Here is a 21,635-nt window from a genome sequence, read left to right on the forward strand (position 1 = left end):
GATGCTAGAGTTTCTAATGATTCAGCATGAAATCGTAATTATTAAAAAGGTCTATTTAACCCCTTTTTTTATCTAAAGGTAAAATGGATACAGTAAAAGCAATAAAAATTGAAGATAACAGTGTTGGTTATGAAGAAAATAGATTGTTTGCTGGTAAAGATATTACTCCTGGTATTAAAATCGAAAGCAAAGAAGAAAATCTTGAATTAACATTACAGCAAGAAAACCTTAATGAGCTGGATCTCATGAAAGTTGAGTTCGATTATGGCTTTTTGAGAAATGAAAATTTAGAACCGTCAAAAACAGAAGATCCACGTAAAAATAAAACTCTTAATGAACTAGACTCAATGAAAGTTGAATTTGATTACGGGTTTTTGAGAAATAAAGAGAACTTTTTACTTGACTCAAAATCTTTAGACACTAAGATTGAATACAAAATGTACCAAAACCCAGAAATAAAACCATGTGTTGTGCTAATAACAAAGTGTAAAATCCCTCAGACTGTAACCACGAAAAGCAAATTCAAGGAAGGCAAAATCTGTAAGGGTATATTTAAGATCCGTAAGGGTATTAAAAAATTCAAGTGTGAGAAGTGCGATTCAAGTTTTGGTTCTAACAGTCATCTTAAGCGGCATTTGAAATCTGTTGTCCATACTACAGTCAAGGCTTTTGATTGCTCAGAATGTGAAAAGACTTTCAAATCAAAAGATGCATTACAGCGACACATAAAAATATCTCACAGATCGATAAAACAAGACAGTAAAGAATTGAAATGCTTGAAAATTCTTGCAACAAACGCAAGTCTTTCATGGAGATGATGAATCTGATTGAAACTCTACTTACATACATACAGTCACAAAGACTACTGTACATAGTCATAAACTTACAATACAGTCATGAACCCTACTGAATTCTACTGTACATGGTCATAAACTCTACTGCACACAGTCATAAACTTACAATATACTGCACAGTCATGAACTCTACTGAATTCTACTGCACATAGTCATAAACTCTACTGCACAGTCATGAACCCTACTGAATTCTACTGCGCATAGTCATAAACTCTACTGAATTCTACTGTACATGGTCATAAACTCTACTGAATTCTACTGCGCATAGTCATAAACTCTACTGCACACAGTCATGAACTCTACTGAATTCTACTGCACATAGTCATAAACTCTACTGCACACAGTCATAAACTTACAATATACTGCACAGTCATGAACTCTACTGAATTCTACTGTACATGGTCATAAACTCTACTGCACACAGTCATGAAGTCTACTGAATTCTACTGCACATAGTCATAAACTCTACTGTACACAGTCATAAACTTACAATATACTGCACAGTCATGAACTCTACTGATTTCTACTGTACATGGTCATAAACTCTACTGTACACAGTCATAAACTTACAATATTGTCATAAACTCTACTGTACATAGTTATACACTTCTGTCCAAGTCACAAACTTTATATTCTGTAAATAATCATAAATAAAACTTTATAACTCTTTCTTTTTTTACAAGCAATTCCAATTTTCGGGTTAGCCCCTGGGGTTGCTTAGCAATCCAGCTTATTTTCTGAAAATTTGCTTTGACCACCCCTCTGCTGATTTTATACCATATTTGTGCTTATTGGGTCAAGGGTTATCTTTTGCGATGGTTAGATTATCTAAAAGCTTTTACTTTACGAGATAGTGAAAAAAATCGGCTAATTCGACTTGAGGCCTCTAGTTGCTTATAAAAAATGTTGCATTGCATTTGTTTGGATTTTTCAAATTTGCATAAGGTTTGATTTTCAATTTTGGGATTCACTTCGCATAAATTCTTTTCTCCGGGGGTGGGGGGGGCACTCATATGGTCCGATCCACGGCATATGCCGCCCTTAAGGGTAGGTTTTTCGATTCTCTCGAAATGCACTGTAAAGGGTGTACTTTCGTTGGAGTGCACTACAATACAAGATATGAAATCAAACTACACTTTACGGGTCAGAAACGTACGATAAAATACACTGCAAGAGTACCTTTTTACTGGTCAAGGGTTTGATTCTCAAAGCAATTTTTTTGGCGACAAATGTCGTCGTTTAGAAATCGAGTGCCCCCCCCCCCGGCTTCCTCTACATATTGGCGTTACCCCTTATGGATAGCGAGCTAGTATATACCCAAACTCTAAGATTTGATCCTATATATGTAACTTAAATTTAGTGAAATGATATCTTCTTTCTTTTTTCACTTTCACTTTTAGAGTAGAACAACAAGAAGAAAAAATGGAAAGTGGAAAACCTAATAAAATCGAAAGTGGAGACAATGGATACGAAGAAACCATATTCCAACAAAACAATCCTTTCAATATTAAAATCGAATTCGAAGATACAGTGCCACTACCAACTAATGCCGTATCGGAAAATTTAAATGAGTTGGACAAAATAAAAGTTGAATTTGATTATAGTTTCTTGATAAATAAAGACAATTTTTTATTGGATATCAAACCGTCAGACATTGGCTATGATTGTAAACCGAAAAATGTGGATCCACGAATAAAACCTTGTTTTGTTTTGGTCGAAAGGTGTAAAATCCCTTTAAACACCGTTCCAAGTCAAAAATCAGAAGCAAGTAGCATATCAAATAAATGTCATGTTTGTGGTAAAATTATTACACATGGAAATTTAAGTGCATGTTCTCGCAAATGCATTCTGAAATGGGCAAACGATATGTATATGCTTATCAAGAATAATCGGACACCAATTTTTGAATGTGAACAATGTGACAAAGATTATATGAGTAAGAGTAGTCTCGTAAGACATAAACGAACCGTTCATGAAAATTCAAAACAAAATACTAACAGAAACAAACGCGACAAGAGTTTGAACAAAGGGTATAGACCTCATGATACAACACACCACTATAAACATTACAGCACTTATAGATCGAAACGAAATGGTTTGGTTATTCAAAAAAGATGTTCTTGTTGCCACTGATTATAATTATAATTTTCTAATTTTGTAACTTTCTTATATTCTAATAAATAAGTACTGGATTTCATATCATATTTTGTTTGAGAGAAGAAGTGAGTACTTTTATTAGCAGTATGTTCGTCTTGCAATTCCTACATTAATACCCTAAGTGGATAAATTTTGGCGTGGATTTAATTTAGCGAATGTTCATTTTTGTAAAATTTGGGGGAGATTTAATATGGCGAGTGGGAGTATTTTAGTCTCTGGTAAACTAAAAAATACGTGGTATTTTACTAAAGAAATACATATTCTCCATAGAATTCCTATGTTAGAAAAATTTACCCACTTAAGGAAACTCGCATGCGTAATTTGTCGTTCTTTTAAACCACATGTACAGTAGTTAATTCCCGTGGTAAACAAAGAGGATTGAATCCGTAAGGGTGGTACTGTCACTTTCGGTCGGGGTTGTGAACAGCGAAAATGAAATTTGTCGTTCTTTTTTTTCGTTCTTTATGAAATTTGTCGTTCTTTTCGTCTATTTTTAGCAATGCAGGATTTGTTAGATATACCCCCTCTTAGGCAATACTTGTTTTTGTTTCAGTCCATTCTCATTTGTAAGATATACCGTATTACTTCAAATGAACGCCTCCTTCTTTTTACCACCCCTCGAATAAACGCTCCTCTTCTTTAAGGAAGATTTTTCAGTAACACCCTTTAGTGGGGGCGATGCGACCGACGGGAATGTGCCGCTGGAGTTTAAATTTTTATATTTTTTATTTTCAATTCCACCTCTTGAATCAACGCCCCTCTCCTAAACATCAAAAATTTTAATTTAACGCCCGGAGCGTTTATTCACAGTAATACCACAACCACGGTAACCAGTTTCGTTCAAACTCAACTGTTTTAAATGTTCTATATCCAAAATCGAATATTTTCTAAAATTTTTTATTCAATTTGGGAAATTTGATGTGTTGAAAAAAATTCACAAATTCGTTAATTTCATTAATTCTATACTCGAAAGTTTTTCCAACATTTGAGTCTGGATATCGTAAGCTTTATGCTAACTAGAAAAACGTTTGCATAGGTTTACCACCAGATACCAACCCAGCTGACACAACGTTGTTTCAACGCTTATCTAATATTAATAACGTCCAGGAACGTTGAAACAACGTTGTGTGCAAGCTATTGGAAATGTCATCAAAATCTGATGTGTACATCCCCTTCTCACAGTAGGATATTTTAAACCAGTGGGGTAAATATTACGGACTCGATAGGAATCGATTTTCCATGTTATTACAGCTGGGCTTCAATTCCACTGTTTTGAAGTCAGAAAATTCAGTGGGGATGGAAATTAAGAACACCCCCTTCTCATTTTACCCACTGGGACCCCTCCTACTGAAAGAATTGGCCGAAATATCGTCCACGGTGGAAAATTATACTCTAATTTTTATACCCACTGAAAATAATCAAATAAACCAACCCTCACTGAAAAATATTCTGCTATTTTTCCCATCCGAACAGGCTGAAAAAAACCTGTTAGGTCTGTGAGAAGGGGGTGCTAAAGACGATAAATTGCAGTGAGCATTTGTTTGCTTGGTCATTTTCAGCGGTGACAAATACATATTTTAGTATGATTTTACATATTTCGGCCTATTTTTCCAGCGGGAAGGGGCTCCACCGGGTCTCTGAAGCGGGTGTTGATGTGCTCCATTTAAGCCATCCTTTGCTAGGACATGAAAAGTTAAAGGCACGAATTAAATCCGATTAACAAAAAAACAAGTAATTCGTTCGATTTTTCTATATTTTAGGCTCGGAAAATATGACGAAAAATCTGAACTCTGAAAAATATATCGCATATTGTACTCTGTACCGTGTGATAACTATTACATACAGTTGACGCTCTCTAATTCGATTTTCAATGGGAATCGGATTTTCATCGAATACGGGAGCGTATCGAATAGTAGGAAGTCTCCCTAATCCGATAAACACGAGGTAAATATCGAAATATAGAGCTGAGAAAGAAAAATATAAGCGAGACTCGATTGGTTTGAACGCGAATCAGGACAAATGTCTAAATTCTTGCTGAAAACCTAAGTTCTTCTATATTTGCCTGTTTTGAAAAGTTTTGAGGAATCGAATTTCGAAATTATAATTCAAACGCAAAAAAATCGAAAATTTGAATTTCGAACTCCGTCCTAAAGGCCTTTTTACACGCTAGAAATCGAATAAGAGAGAGAAAAACCTTCAAGGGACTTCAAATTTTCATCGAAAACGGGAGCTTATCGAATAGTAGAACGTCGAACTAGAGAGCGTCCACTGTATTTCACAGTATTTCTTTCTTTTTTATTAGAAACCATTTTATAAGAACATTTAGGCTGAAATTTGAGAATAAATAACTTTATAATTTATAGAAGCCTATTTCTCAGGTCTATTGACCTCTATGAAACAATCTTACTTCTTTATAATCTATAGATCTTATCATTCTATTCGTTTGTCAATACACTCTTCTCGAGATGCATAAATTTATTGTTGTCCTCGTTTTCAAACAGATTTCATTGCTATGAAACTATACATTTAAACCAATTTAAATTCCCAAAAGGCAAACATTAACTCTATAAAACAAAAGTACTTGAAATTCAAAATGTCTCATGAGGTCTAAACAACACAATTATCATTGTGAATATGTAATTTTATAGCAATGAAATCTGTTTGAAAACGAGGACAACAATAAATTTATGCATCTCGAGAAGAGTGTATTCTACCAGAGGAATGTAAAGAGATGGAAAAACAGCTTTTCTGATTACTCAAAGTTCAACGATCACTTCTATTGAAAATTCTATTGTAAAAACGTTGATTAGGTCATTAAATGAAAGTCCAGAAAAGACGGCTCGCCATACAAATCGGACGGTTTCTACATGATTTGACGATAAAAATGAAAATTTGTTTTTCCTTTTTTGCCGATTACTAGTTCAATTTTTAAGAATAAGGAACAATATTTTTACCAATGTATAACAAAAGAAATTCTTAACGCAATGGTATTAAATTGGTTCTTGTAAAACTGTCAGAAGTCGAGTAAAATCAAGATGAAGGTATAATTTTCTCGAGCTCTAGCTTTCCATATTATGGTGCGGTCATGATGCGGTTATATCAGTAGAATCGTTAGGAAATTCTGAGCAAGAAGATATAGGTACCTTTTCGTATAGGAGAGGTGTACCCAAAATATAAGCCCTAAAAGTTTGCACATAATCAGGCTTGCCGAAACAAAAGAATTTTGTCACAACACGCTAATTATGCAGATTATTTATAGCGACAACAAAAGAAACCTATTTACTCGACATAAACTCCCTTAAGGGCAAGAGACCTGGTATATGACGAGCCGTTTTTCCATTGTTTTCAAGAAGCTGTTTTTCCATCTCTTTACATTCCTCTGATTCTACTAGTTTGAATTTCCCTACGGACGGTGCATTTACAACATTGGTTGCCAAACCGTTCCAAGTGAATTCGTTCGTTTGGTATCTTCTAATGCCGTCTTTAGCAAAGTCATCTTTAATTGGGACGAGATCAATTTTTACAAGCTCTTACTTGATTTGGTTGGTCGTTAACCAGTAATAAAACAATTTTGTTACTTTTTCTAAAGAACGCGTCTTATTACTTCAAAGCAGCTTCTTAGCGGGTATGCGGGTTGACTCTCAAGTCTTCCTCAAGGATGGTTTCACTCGAAGCCTGGCGCCCTTGCCCTGCAAAGCCAACGAGTTAGCTTTACTTGACAGTCAGTTTCACCATTTCTTCCACTGCTGTTTTTGACATCCGTTCTTCGCTCTTTTCATTGATATCCTAAATTATACTTCCATCTTTCTTAGCCTGGGAATCCAAGCGTTAAACTTTTTTCACAGTCTAGTTTATGATATTTTTGCTGCTGGTTTAACGCTTGGTGCATGTAACTCGCCTGCAGGGAGATTTTTCCCTGCAATGCAGGTTCGGCCTGATTGGCCAGCTTTCGGCGTATTACTTAGCAGTACTTTCGCGCGCATTTTGATTATTTCGATGCGCGCGCATAATTTATGGAAAAAGCTGACTCTGCAGAAAAAAGGAAAACAAATGAAAATGAAAACATAGATTCATTTCAAAACAAAATGGCTGTTGGCTGGAAGTTTAAATACATGTGGCTAATGTCTTGGGTGTGGTTTTTAGTAGTTTTGAAAGTCTTTAGAGCTTGTGGAAGAGTTTTTATGGTAAGTTGATTATGTGTGTTTGCCTGGGTTTCCAAAGTTCAAAAAGTTTGTCAACAGGGTTCACACACAGACTGTTTATAACATTCTGTGTCAGACTAATCTACCTGCACCAAGCTCTATAATTTTAGAACTTTGTGAGGTGAGCTATTTTTTGTTTTTTTTAAAATTATGAGCTTGGATTCCCAGGCTACATCTTTCTACGACTGTAACGATGATAATCACTTCAGTGTTAGTAATCGCTGCATGTTATATAATTTTAGATCGTCTTGAATTTACAGCGAATGACGATGTTAATCACTTTAGTGTTGAAAATCGGTAGCTGGATAGCAAGCAAAGCTAGTGCACATGTTCTTTTTAACCTGTATATAAACCTTCTTTTTTTTTATCTGTATATATCCGAGAATGTCATGTATAATAATGTATCATATTCTAATCACAATTTTATTTTATTTTCATTCCATACTCTTCGGAGAATTAGGTGTAGTTGGAGCATCTTATAGCCCAGTAAGGCAATTCAAATAGGAGAAGGAAAACTCTGATATAACACCAGCTGGAGTATACCAGCCTAAAAAAAAATCTCGTTCTATAGCAGGTAGAGCGATAGGGATCATTAGGCAGTTAACAACAGATAGTTGACATGGTTTTTGATCCTCTTCTGCCTAACCACTCTTGGTTAAGGAGAAAACTCTCAAGTTAGTTGAGAACTGCCCCACCTATGGGAAAATGGGTATGTAGTCGTTGCGCAACACATACTATATTAGCAATTTGAAAAGACAATGGATTTCTCATACAGCTCCAGGGTCCGGGATCAATTGGTAGTCCCTAACAGGGATAAGCCTTTGATTACCGGTCAAGCCCCTGCTTTTCTCGATCATTCTTCTCTCTTTGATTCCACCTTGGGATCCAATGAAGGTGAGATCTTAAACCCCAATGGGAGGGTCTCTCCAGATAAGATGGAACCTGATCAATCAAAATCAAAACCAACAAAACTTTTAAGATGTTCTAACTTCTTAAAAATCAGTACTTTTAACGTTCGCACACTAAGCGGACCAACACAACTTAATGAACTTGTACTCTCCATGTCTAATAACTCTATAGACATCATTGCTCTTCAAGAACATCGAATATTTCACCCTGACGATGATTTAATTTACGATTCTATTTCTTCCTCCCAACTTATCACCTCATCTGCAACAAAAAACACGGTTAACGCTTCTGTTGGAGGGATTGGCTTTCTTCTTTCATCTAGAGCAGCCAGCAACTTAATAAGAATTGAAAAAATTACACCTAGAATCGTGATTGCTGAATTTTCCAGCAACCCAGTTTTAACAGTAGTGTGTGCCTATAGCCCCCACAACAGTGCTCCCGAGGAAGATGTCGAGGAGTTTTATTCGTCACTTAAAAACTTGCTTAGCCATATTCCAAGGCATAATTTTCTCTCCATAGCCGGTGATTTTAATGCCAAACTTGCCTACCCTGATGTTCCTTTTTCATTTGACAAGGCTACAAATCGTAACGGTGAACACCTTTTAGATCTTCTACAAGAATTTGACCTTTTTCCCTCAAATAACTCCTTCATGAAATGTGCTAATCATCTCTGGACCTTCAAATATCCAAACGGCGATAAAGCACAGATCGACTATATCATTTTCCGGAAAAAATGGCGTAATAGCATACAGGACTCAAGAGCATATTCTTCCTTTGCTACTGTGAGTACTGATCATCGCATCGTATCTTCTAAGGTCAAACTTAGTCTTCGCTCTTCTAAACCTTCAAAACCTAATCCTTTAAAACAAATAGATTGGAAAAGAGCCTCTACAAATCCTGAAGTCTGTAGCATGTTTGGAATTGAGGTCTTTAACCGTTTCTCTACTCTTTTCAACGAAGAATTGACCAAAGATAATGTTGAGCTAGCGTATTCTTGTCTTAAAGATTCCACAGAAAAAGTTGCCCTAGAGCAACTTCCAAAAAAACAAAAACGAGCTAAATCAGACCCAAAAGAATGTCCCTTAGTCAAGAAAGCAAGAGAAAATCTAACAAAAGCTTCCTCTTTGTATAATGCAGCACCAACGCGGAGACGCAAGGAGCAACTTAACTCTGCCAAGATTAAACTTGACGAGGCCTACCTAGAGGCTCAAGTTTCTTTTATTGATACTCAGCTGAAGGACATGTCTGAGCAATTTTCCAAAAATTCTCATCGCGATGCTTGGAAAGTAGTACAACAACTAAGTGGCAAGAACTCAAAACCGTCCATCCAGCTGAAAGGTGGCTCGGATAAAAAACGCTTAGATAACTGGTTACAGCATTTCAAAAATCTTTTAGGTAAAAAACCGGTGTTAGCAACAAATAACTTTCTTCCACGAGAGCAAATTTCTCCCCCTCTAGATATATCTACTTTTTCTTTTTCCATGGAAGAGTTGACAAAGGTCCTTTCCACAACAAAAATCATGCAAGGCCCTCGGTCCAGATAACATACCACCTATTATCTGGAAGGACAGAAATTTTCATGATATCCTTTTAAAGCTATGCAACCTCGCGTTTGAAGACAAAGTTTGTACAACACACTGGTTAAAATCGACCATCGTTCCAGTACCAAAAAAGGGAGACCTTAGTCTTGCCACAAACTATCGTGGTATCTCTCTTCTTCCAATCGCAGCAAAAATCTATAATAAGCTTCTTCTAAATAGAATACGGCTTCATGTTGAACCCATTCTTCGTAAAAATCAAAACGGTTTTCGAAGTGGTCGTTCTACTTTAAGCCAAGTTCTTGCTCTTCGACGAATCTTAGAGGAAGCTAGAAACTTCAATCTTGAAGCAATTTTGATTTTTGTTGATTTCAAGAAAGCCTTTGATTCAGTTGATCGCAACTTAATGTTTGATATTCTCTCTCTTTACGGTATCCCTCAAAAGATCATTGATGCTATAAAACTTCTGTACACTAATACAAAATCTTCAGTACAAACACCTGATGGTGAGACCTCAACCTTTTCTATTTTAGCTGGTATTCTTCAGGGTGATACCCTTGCACCATTTCTCTTTATTCTAGTTGTCGATTACCTTATGCGCGTTTCTGTTGATAAAATATCTAGCTGCGGTTTTCTTCTTCAACGTAGGCTTGGTCCACGTAATCCTGCCGTTCATTTAACAGATACAGACTTTGCTGACGACATAGCACTTATCAGCTCTACCCTAGAGGATGCACAAAATCTTCTAATTGCTCTTGAATCTGCTGCAAACTGTACAGGCCTATACCTCAATGAGTCCAAAACCGAATATTTGACTCTTAATGTTAACGCATCATCAGACAATATTAAAACAATATCTGGTACAAACCTACGAAAGGTAGAAGAAGAAGACTACAAAATATCTCGGTTCTTACATCTCTTCTTCTGAAAAAGACTTTAAAATTCGTAAAGGTTTAGCTTGGAGTGCATGCAATAAGCTGCATAGTATTTGGTCATCTTCCTTCATCGACTCTAGTCTCAAAGTTAAAATTTTCAAGTCAACTATTGAGCCAATTCTTATGTATGGTTCAGAAACCTGGTCCCTTACCAAAAAGTTTGAAAAGCAACTAGACGGTAACTATACCAGACTTCTGAGAAGGGTTAAAAATCTCTCTTGGCGTGACCATCCAACAAAACGTACCATATACGGTTCCTTGAAACCAATCTCTCTCCTCCTTAAAGCCAAGCGCGTTCAATTTGCTGGTCATTGTTTCCGTGCCTCATCTGAGGTTATTTCCTCCCTATTGCTTTGGAAACCTAAACGTGTGGCTCAGAGATCGAGAAAACTTACCTTTCCGGATGTGGTGAGCAGGGATACAGGCCTTGATCTTAGCGACCTGGGCACTGCTATGCGCAACCGCGACTCCTGGCGCCAGCGAGTGGAATCCATTGTCTCGACTGCGGTCGAGCAATGATGATGATGATTACTTCAAATGACCAATTATTAAAGTATTTTATAAAAACTTAATTTCATCTGCTTTAATTCGAGATTGTGCTTACGCGTTGAGGATTTTGACAAATAAGAACATCAAATCTTTCAATTCCCATCTTTAAATTGGAGAAGATTTGTTTAACTTGAGGCCAAATTTTATAATCCAAGGTTATCTGAATGAATTATTTTCAAGAACGCCAATAAAAAAGTATGATGAAATTGGCAATAAAGTTAAATTAATAAAGAATACATTTTTTATTTTAATATAGCATACAGGACTCAAGAGCATATTCTTCCTTTGCTACTGTGAGTACTGATCATCGCATCGTATCTTCTAAGGTCAAACTTAGTCTTCGCTCTTCTAAACCTTCAAAACCTATTCCTTTAAAACAAATAGATTGGAAAAGAGCCTCTACAAATCCTGAAGTCTGTAGCATGTTTGGAATTGAGGTCTTTAACCGTTTCTCTACTCTTTTCAACGAAGAATTGACCAAAGATAATGTTGAGCTAGCGTATTCTTGTCTTAAAGATTCCACAGAAAAAGTTGCCCTAGAGCAACTTCCAAGAAAACAAAAACGAGCTAAATCAGACCCAAAAGAATGTCCCTTAGTCAAGAAAGCAAGAGAAAATCTAACAAAAGCTTCCTCTTTGTATAATGCAGCACCAACGCGGAGACGCAAGGAGCAACTTAACTCTGCCAAGATTAAACTTGACGAGGCCTACCTAGAGGCTCAAGTTTCTTTTATTGATACTCAGCTGAAGGACATGTCTGAGCAATTTTCCAAAAATTCTCATCGCGATGCTTGGAAAGTAGTACAACAACTAAGTGGCAAGAACTCAAAACCGTCCATCCAGCTGAAAGGTGGCTCGGATAAAAAAACGCTTAGATAATTGGTTACAGCATTTCAAAAAATCTTTTAGGTAAAAAAAAACCGGTGTTAGCAACAAATAACTTTCTTCCACGAGAGCAAATTTCTCCCCCTCTAGATATATCTACTTTTTCTTTTTCCATGGAAGAGTTGACAAAGGTCCTTTCCACAACAAAATCATGCAAGGCCCTCGGTCCAGATAACATACCACCTATTATCTGGAAGGACAGAAATTTTCATGATATCCTTTTAAAGCTATGCAACCTCGCGTTTGAAGACAAAGTTTGTACAACACACTGGTTAAAATCGACCATCGTTCCAGTACCAAAAAAGGGAGACCTTAGTCTTACCACAAACTATCGTGGTATCTCTCTTCTCCCAATCGCAGCAAAAATCTATAATAAGCTTCTTCTAAATAGAATACGGCTTCATGTTGAACCCATTCTTCGTAAAAATCAAAACGGTTTTCGAAGTGGTCGTTCTACTTTAAGCCAAGTTCTTGCTCTTCGACGAATCTTAGAGGAAGCTAGAAACTTCAATCTTGAAGCAATTTTGATTTTTGTTGATTTCAAGAAAGCCTTTGATTCGGTTGATCGCGACTTAATGTTTGATATTCTCTCTCTTTACGGTATCCCTCAAAAGATCATTGATGCCATAAAACTTCTGTACACTAATACAAAATCTTCAGTACAAACACCTGATGGTGAGACTTCAACCTTTTCTATTTTAGCTGGTATTCTCCAGGGTGATACCCTTGCACCATTTCTCTTTATTCTAGTTGTCGATTACCTTATGCGCGTTTCTGTTGATAAAATATCTAGCTGCGGTTTTCTTCTTCAACGTAGGCTTGGTCCACGTAATCCTGCCGTTCATTTAACAGATACAGACTTTGCTGACGACATAGCACTTATCAGCTCTACCCTAGAGGATGCACAAAATCTTCTAATTGCTCTTGAATCTGCTGCAAACTGTACAGGCCTATACCTCAATGAGTCCAAAAACCGAATATTTGACTCTTAATGTTAACGCATCATCAGACAATATTAAAACAATATCTGGTACAAACCTACGAAAGGTAGAAGACTACAAATATCTCGGTTCTTACATCTCTTCTTCTGAAAAAGATTTTAAAATTCGCAAAGGTTTAGCTTGGAGTGCATGCAATAAGCTGCATAGTATTTGGTCATCTTCCTTCATCGACTCTAGTCTCAAAGTTAAAATTTTTCAAGTCAACTATTGAGCCAATTCTTATGTATGGTTCAGAAACCTGGTCCCTTACCAAAAAGTTTGAAAAGCAACTAGACGGTACCTATACCAGACTTCTGAGAAGGGTTAAAAATCTCTCTTGGCGTGACCATCCAACAAAACGTACCATATACGGTTCCTTGAAACCAATCTCTCTCCTCCTTAAAGCCAAGCGCGTTCAATTTGCTGGTCATTGTTTCCGTGCCTCATCTGAGGTTATTTCCTCCCTATTGCTTTGGAAACCTAAACGTGTGGCTCAGAGATCGAGAAAACTTACCTTTCCGGATGTGGTGAGCAGGGATACAGGCCTTGATCTTAGCGACCTGGGCACTGCTATGCGCAACTGCGACTCCTGGCGCCAGCGAGTGGAATCCATTGTCTCGACTGCGGTCGAGCAATGATGATGATGATTTTAATTAGAACCCAGTTTATAAGAACATTGAGGCTGAAATTCGTCGACAAATTTAGAACATCGTAAGAACATGCCCAGCCTCAGTTTGGAAAAAAATGACAAGAAACTACAATTTTTCCTCTTTTCAAGCAGTTTTAACTGAACTTAGGCATGGATTTTCTAAAATCGAGAGTCAAATATTGTTCATCAAATTTTACCAATTTTAAGTGCTCTTTATTTTGCATGATATTGTCGATTGAGAGTAGTCTGAACAATTAAGAACGAATTTAAGAACATTTTAGGCTGAAAATTGCTAAAGGAATAAGCACATCCAGGCTTAGCCAAATTTTAGGTGTTTTAATAAAAAAAACGTGCATGCTAAGAATATCACCATCATAAACTTTAACCAAGTAATGCTAGTTTTATCAAAATTTTAAAAATATCGATGAAAAAAAAGAAAAACACCATTCTAATACAATAAAATACACGTTTTTATAAGAACAAACTATAAGAACATAAGGTTTCGATGGCCAAAATATTAAGAACAAGTTAAGAACATTTTAAAGGCTTCTCGGACCCGAAAACACCCAATTTCTTAGGAAACTAAACAAAAATACTCACAAAATAGTGAAAATAAGAACATGTTAAGAACATTTTTAGGCTTGAAACTCAAAAAGTTAAGAACATCTGAAGGCTTCAAAAATTTTGGATGTTCTTATAAAAAAACTTTCAGCGTGTATCATTGACACCTGAAAGCAATAAGTTATGTTCTTTCTTTAGATCGTCCTATTTTTTTGCTCTTCTAATTTTACTGGAAAATACAGCAAATATATTAATGAACCTAATTTGAGGAGAATCAATTTCCCTTGAAAAGTGAGAGAATTTTAATATTTCGCTGTGAGAAATTTACCATACAACTTCTCATTGAAATAGTTAGCTTCTCCGATATTATGTGATTAACTTTGATTCGTTGAAAATATATTTTTCAAGAAGAAAATTTCTTAAAACATTTCACAAACTTCATTGGTTGGGGTCGGCGGAATGTTGCAATTTCATTGTTTGCCTATCGTTTTATTCATCTTACAGCTTATTACTGCTGAAAAGATGATGTCCATGGCATCATTGAAAGATCCTCGAAATCTGATTGGCTTATCAACCCTAAACATGACGTCATCAGTGAAAATACAGTATCTGATTGGTCAGATTCTACCAATGCTGATGAAGAAATTGTGCAAGATCAATGGTGGTCTTTCGGCAGACTTAGTATTAAGATCTTTCCCTTTTTTTTCTTTTTTTATGATCAAGTTTTATGTGAGTTGAGAAAAAAGTACCTTTTTATGTAACTTTGACAAGTCTCCTTGGCAACTTGAGTTACATTATTATGACCTCGTTCAAACTCGTACCTGGAGCCACTTTTACCAATCTTTAATTAGCGACCGTAGCTCAGTGGTAGAGCATCCAGCTACTCTTAGATGCCAAATAAACGACTGCCCCCCGCTTTAGTTAATTTTTCGAGAATTTTCCAACCCCCAGACCTTTCTAGGACCCCCCTCCCCGCTCCAAATAGCCTGATTGTAGCCTATATTCCACTTATTTTTGGGTTTTCAGAAGTATACAATTTCCAACCCCCCGGCAATTAGGTCCCCCCGTTTATTAAAATTTCGAAAGTTTTCCAACCCTCCCCCCCCCGTTTATTTGGCACTTAAGAGTATACGGTTCGCAAGGTTGTGGGTTCAACCCCCACTCAGGTCATACCAAAGATTCCCAAAATGGTACTTGATGCCTCTCTGCTTGAAGCTCAGCAATTAATAGAAGGATCAAAGGTTAGCAGAGCACTTCTGGGAGAAAGAGTGGCGCCCTCCCCTACCTTCAGGTGGATAGGTATCGAAAAGGGGGCCTTCGGGTCGCCTCCGACTGTGGTCTTACCTACATTGAAGAAAATTATACTTTATCTTACCTGAAGATTGCCACCATGAAACTGCCAGTAGCAGTGTAAAAAAGTGTCTTTTATTTCTAAATGACATCGCTCTAATTTTGTATCGAGCACTGTAAAAAACTGAAGAAATACTTACTTCATATCTCTAAATCTGTCTAGTTCGCAAAGGCAAACGTTCAACACTCGAACGAAAAGATGTACAACATGCCCACCAAAATGACGAAAAGGAAGATTTTGATTGGTCGAATGATGAGGAATACGTTCAAAATCACAGCATCGAGAAACGAAATTATTGGAGAAGAAGGCGACGAAGGAGGTGGAGTAGATTTGCCAGAGCTGGTGATGGTGAGAATTTTTCAAGGCCGCTTCCCAGCACACAACGTTGTTTCAAGATTTACCTAGACTATGCTATAGTCTAAGACGAATTCGAAAAATAAAGAATAACCTCAAACACGCAAATTAGCAGTCGGGCGGAAATTTTGTTCGCGAGGGCGAAAAATAGTCGGAGGTGCTCAATGTCTTAATGTCGTAAACACAGACTCTATTTTCCGCCGCGCGACATATTACGTTTTATAATATACAACTATGTTATATCGTAATTTCATAATGATATATTACACGGACAATAGCACCGTCTAGGCTTACCTAACGTTATATGGACATTGTAAATGTAAGATAAACGTCGAAAAAACGTTGTGTGCCCACCCAGCGGGGTTTATTGCTATAATTGAAGAACATTTCTTGGAAAGATAGAGCTCTTCGTTTTATCATGAAAATAAGTCAGTCGTAGTATATCAACATGAAATGGAAACTAATTTTCTTTAATTTTTGTGATCATTTTTTCAATTTTTTTGTGATTTTTTCGAATTTTGGTGATTTTGTTGGGATCTTGTGGTGATTATTCCGAGTAATTTGACCTCTCGACGGAAATAAGCCAACGTGAAAATCTTGAGCTTGTACTTTTGGGAGATTTAAAATCAAATTGAAATTAAATGACAAATTACTTTAGGCGTACAAACTTTCGCGAATTACCCTGTCAAGAATTTTCAAAGACATTACAACTTTAACTTTGGCGAAAAAGTACAAAATGCGGGAAAATTCTCGAAAGTTTCTGCTCGCGAAAGTTTGTACGCCTAAAGTCAATCCCGAAATTTCAATTTGCGTAAATCTATCCAATTAATTAAAAAACAATCTAATAATTTAGAATATTCAAATTGTCACACCCGGTGTTAACAAATTAGTATCGCAAAAATTAATCGCCAAATACAAATTTAACTGAAATTCTTTAAAGCTTTATGTTCTTATGTGAGTTTATTTTCGAAAACTGGTCTCAGCTGGCACAAAACGTTGTTGTGAATGTTGGATAAACGTTAAATCAATGTGGTGAGCCAGCTGGCGTTCTTATTTTTACTTTGAGTTGTTGATATCTCTTCTTTTTTTCTCCAGAGCCTCAAATGGAAAGCCATGACAACCACCAAAACAATTCAACGTTGGAAACAGTGGAAGTAAAAGCAGGCGAAATGACCGGTCCCGAGAACATGGGTGAAAGAAAAAGTGACAAAATTACCGGGTCCGAAAATTCAACCTTACAGAAAGAAGCCGCCTCTATAGGTTACAACCAACCTACCGAAAATACTGATACAAGAAAACACCAGTGGTATGGTGGTCATGAAGGGTGGAATGGCGGTACTTTAGGGCGGTGGCGTGAAAGCGGTGAGTTTTTTCTACATTAAAGGAAGAAATTTTGGCGGAAATTTATTTTGGCGGATGGCAGAGGGAATTTAATTTAGCGGATCGGCAATCAAATTAATTTTGGCGGGAATTTAATTTGGCGGATTATGAGTTCGAAATCAGTGTGAAAATGTTAAAAAAATACGCCCATTTAGGGCTTAAATAGTGAAAAATCGAAAGAAATATGAGAAATCTTATATTTGGCAGGTATTTAATTTGGCGGATGGTGGAAAAAAAATTTGGCGGGAAGAAAATTTGACGGATTTTTGCCGAAATCTTCCTTTAATGTACTTATTCCGACTCTGAGACCCTTTCATTGCATGATGAATCATGTTATCTGTCGAAAAAAAATGACGAGACAATAAGTTCCTTTCAGTTTCACTGGGCGAAATAAGAGATTTCCAATCCTGGAAATATCTTGAAAATATGATATTTCCATATACTTTTGTAAATATGGAAATATGACTTTTCTATACTTCCAAAGTTGTGGAGATATCATATTTCATGATATTTCCAGCTTTTGGAAATATGATATTTCCAAAAATTTATTCATATAATCTTATTTACTCACTCGGGTGAGTTAAGGGCTCTGATCATAGTCAGAAAATTTGTTAAGGGATTTGAAGATAAACTTTTTGTTTTGGTTTCCTTGACACTTTTAACAAAAAAACTGCCTTTACAAGTTGTATGGCCCGGGGGGGGGGCACTCCAGGTAAGTGACCTACCGGACGTGCGGCCCTTAAGGGTAGGTTTTTTGGACTTTGGAAAGTGCTGTAAGGGTTGATTTGTGAGCAAGTGGGAAAGGATGTAAAATACCAAGTTTTGAGGTAAAATTTGAGAAATTTCAAAAAAATTTGGCCTGAAAAGGGCAAAAAAATTCGAAAAATTGCACTGTAAGGGTCGATTTTCAGCCAAATTTTTCCTGCACTGTAAGGGTCCGATTCTAAAGACCTATTTTTTGGCTGAACGTACGATCGTTTTCAAAATCGAGTGCCCCCCCCCGGGTTGTATGGTAATTTATCCTGTCAAGAGTAATTAAGAATTTAGTTATGTTATTTAGTTATATGACGTTATGAACTTTAAAAGTCTTCATTTTCTTCTTCAAAATTTTTCATTACGATTTTTAAATTTTCAGATTCAGGAACTCGTGTAACTTATAGCCTATACTAGACGTCACCCGCGTTTTTTTTACGCAATTAACGTCTATTCCACTTTGCAACTTTTTCGAATGTTTTGAGCCCGGGTTTTCGGGCTCTAAACATTTGATTTTTTAACGTCACTTTTAATTTTTGAAGCTCCTGCAGTAGCAAAATAATCGAATTTGCGTCAAAACACTTGAAAAGCTTCTATTTTCAAAAATCGTCAAAGTGGAACTCACTAAGAAACGAGATGAAAAATCCCAGTTTTTAGTGAGGTGCTTGCTATGTAACTTATGGCATGTCCGAAAAGCCATAAGTTTGGCGGCGAAAATTGAGGGCCTTAGACATATTCACTTATACCTTTAAAGAAGCGTATTACGATGTGGAATTCAGAAATCGCTGCTAAAAGAATTAATTTTTTCACCCAAAAAAGTAAAAAAAACATTTTAACATAATTCTTTTTTTCAACATTTGCTGACGTCAGCAGAAATCAGCAAAATACGAAATTTATTGAGGCAGAAATCTGCCTCACAGCTCGAACCCGTATCAGATTATAAAAATACAGGATGGGTCTGGTTAAAATTAATTTTAACACCAAAAAAAGATATTAGGGAAAAACCGAAAAGTGCTGACGTCAGCAGACTTTCAGAAATTTTTCACTTATATCTTTTTTTGGTGTTAAAATTAATTTTAACCAGACCCATCCTGTATTTTTATAATCTGATATATACAGGACGGGTTCGAACTGTTCAATAGATTTACAGTTGGAAATTCGAATTAAGTGCTGTCCTCACTTTCTAAAATTAAAACCAAAATTCAGAACTTGCGTTCTCTAAGAAAGTGTGACCAGTGAAAATATAACAAAATTTGATCGACCGCCATGCTATTCATTTCGCCTTCAGTATATAAGAGAAGAAATCATAGCATGGATCTCCAGGCTATTTGTTTAATAGGTTCACTAATTTATCGGGTACTATGACTCTGCAGCGACGGAGAGTCTTCGCATCCTTATAATGAGTATGGCTAAAAGGACACTCTCCGTCTGAATTTTCTAATGTCCCTTAAATCCGCCACTACTTAGTATTGGACTTTCTGGGAAAGATTCCTTTTATATTATATTGGTAATCCTCCATATCATTTTCATTTTCATCCATCGACTTTTTGCACCAGATAAAATGAACTACCCGTAATAGAAAGACTCTGCAGTAGTATGAAAAAAAAGATAAACACTCTCTGTCGTGAGTGCTTTTTTGAATGTTCCTTAGTTCCAGATCTGCCACTGCTCAGTAACGGCCTTTGTTGTGTGTTATAAATTCAATGCAAATGCCAAAATCCAATGTTGGTGATATTCATAGCATTTTCTTAATCTTTATTCTTGAAAGCACATTTTCATGATGAAAAGCTTATAACCCATTGTATCGACATTTCTAGACGAAATTCAAAAGGCTGGTGCAGATAACGAAAATGTAGATATTAACCTTGAAAGCGATCAAACACACGGAACCGGAAACGAAGAAATGAGCTTCGAAACACACGGTACCGAAAATGAAGAAATGAGTGATCAAATAGACGATGCCGAAAATGAAGAAACAAATGATAAAACACACGGTGCCGAAAAACGAGATTGGAATTGTTGGAGGAGACGATGGTGTTGGAGAAAGATGGCAAGAATAATGATTATAAATGACGGTAAATTAACTCTTTCTAATCCTCTTCTTACGCGATCATCAATTCACAATTTGTGATATAAATTATGTGATGTTTTGTACAGAAGCAACCAATAAAGACTGGTCTAGTTAAATAAGCCTGTATTCACAAGTCTAAGACACACGGCTAATGGCATTTTATGTGCAGCCCGACTTTTAACCCACGGACCTTTAGCGGGACTAAAAAGAAAATTTTTGCGATTTTTACGACCGTTATTGGGACTAATTTGACCAAATTTTGATCTTTCAAGGAGCAAAAAGTTAATATCATATAAAGTTAAAATATTCTTATTTTTCCGACCCTTAGTTGGACTAAAATTTAATTTTCTGGTTAAATACCCCCCCCCCGGCTGTAACCCTTTTCAACTTTCAACTTTACTTTTTATACTGCTTATCAACCAAAAATATCTAAAAAACAATGGACGAATATCCAAAAAAAGTTGAAGCCTTTGGATGTTCTTAACTTTTTGAGTTTTAAGCCTAAAAATGTTCTTAACATGTTATTATTTTCACCATTTTATGAGTGTTTTTGTCCATTTTCTTAAGAAATCGGGTGTTTTAGAGCCTGCAAACCCTTGAAATGTTCTTAACTTGTTTTTAATATTTTGGCCATTGAAGCCTTACGTTCTTATATAAACGTTTACTTCCTGTTATTTTTAGGAGATGAAATTTGAGATGTATTAACCAATCAACACCGACGAAAATACGCTAATACGTTTAAATAAATGGATGGCAAAAAGTCAATGCATTAAATTGTCATTCAACACAGCTGAACACAAATGAAAGCATGTGATATTTTTGAATTTAAAGAATCCTTTATTACACCCCTGTGTCACAGACCAAGAGGGACTCCTAACACGCACTGGAAAAATTGGCCAAAATTACCATACAATTTCAGCCCAACTCGAGAATTGACTTTTTCTTCATCCCCATTTAAAATTAAATTGAAAATTTTGGATTTATTTGACTTGAGAACAATAGCATTTCTATTCCCATAGGAATTTAGAACATTTCATCCCCACTGGGGGAAAAAGTTCCAGCGGGGCTGTGAGACAGGGGTGTTTTTTATGTTTATTTAGCAAATCTACTAGTTTTTAGAATATTTTATTACAACCAAACAGAAGCAGCCACCGACCTAAAATTTGCAAATATCTGTTCTGATTTGCCAGCTGGAAGGATTTCCCCGAAATTAAGAACAGTTCCTCGTTTTCCAGGGGAGAAATTTTTACTTCAGAACAGTTATAATTTTCCAGCTAGGAGGTAAAGAAACTTTCGGAACAGGTACAAAATTACCAGGCGATTGATTTTACGCGAGTTAACTGTTCTTATCTACCAGGGCTGACAAAATCTTATAAGAACAAATCGCTAAATTCCAGCTCGACATTGAAGGACTTTTAAGAACAGAAACTTAATTCCCAGCTAACAGTTTAACTTTAAGTATTTTGTGCGAACAGATCGACAATTTCCAGATGTTTTGTAGAACAGAT

The 21,635-nt window shown here is 36.3% G+C and overlaps 1 protein-coding gene across 2 annotated transcripts; it reads left to right on the plus strand.

Moving 5' to 3' along the window:
- Positions 1–14,654: 14,654 nt before the first annotated feature.
- LOC136813441 (uncharacterized) lies at positions 14,655–21,394 on the plus strand. 2 transcript variants are annotated; one of them, XM_067069963.1, is made up of 5 exons: positions 14,655–14,899; positions 15,732–15,917; positions 17,019–17,285; positions 19,874–20,131; positions 20,809–21,394. In XM_067069963.1, exons 3-5 carry the CDS (start codon positions 17,027–17,029, stop codon positions 20,820–20,822), a joined length of 531 nt encoding a protein of 176 aa, XP_066926064.1. In that variant the 5' UTR covers positions 14,655–14,899; positions 15,732–15,917; positions 17,019–17,026; the 3' UTR covers positions 20,823–21,394. The 2 variants fall into 2 exon arrangements, 1 of the variants encoding a protein (XP_066926064.1); XR_010847470.1 differs by lacking the exon at positions 19,874–20,131 and having other exon boundaries at positions 17,019–17,142; positions 20,809–21,146.
- The last annotated feature ends 241 nt before the right edge of the window (positions 21,395–21,635 follow it).

Source organism: Clytia hemisphaerica, unplaced genomic scaffold, assembly GCF_902728285.1.
Source record: "Clytia hemisphaerica strain Z4C2 unplaced genomic scaffold, Clytia hemisphaerica genome assembly, whole genome shotgun sequence".
NCBI lineage: Eukaryota > Metazoa > Cnidaria > Hydrozoa > Leptothecata > Clytiidae > Clytia > Clytia hemisphaerica.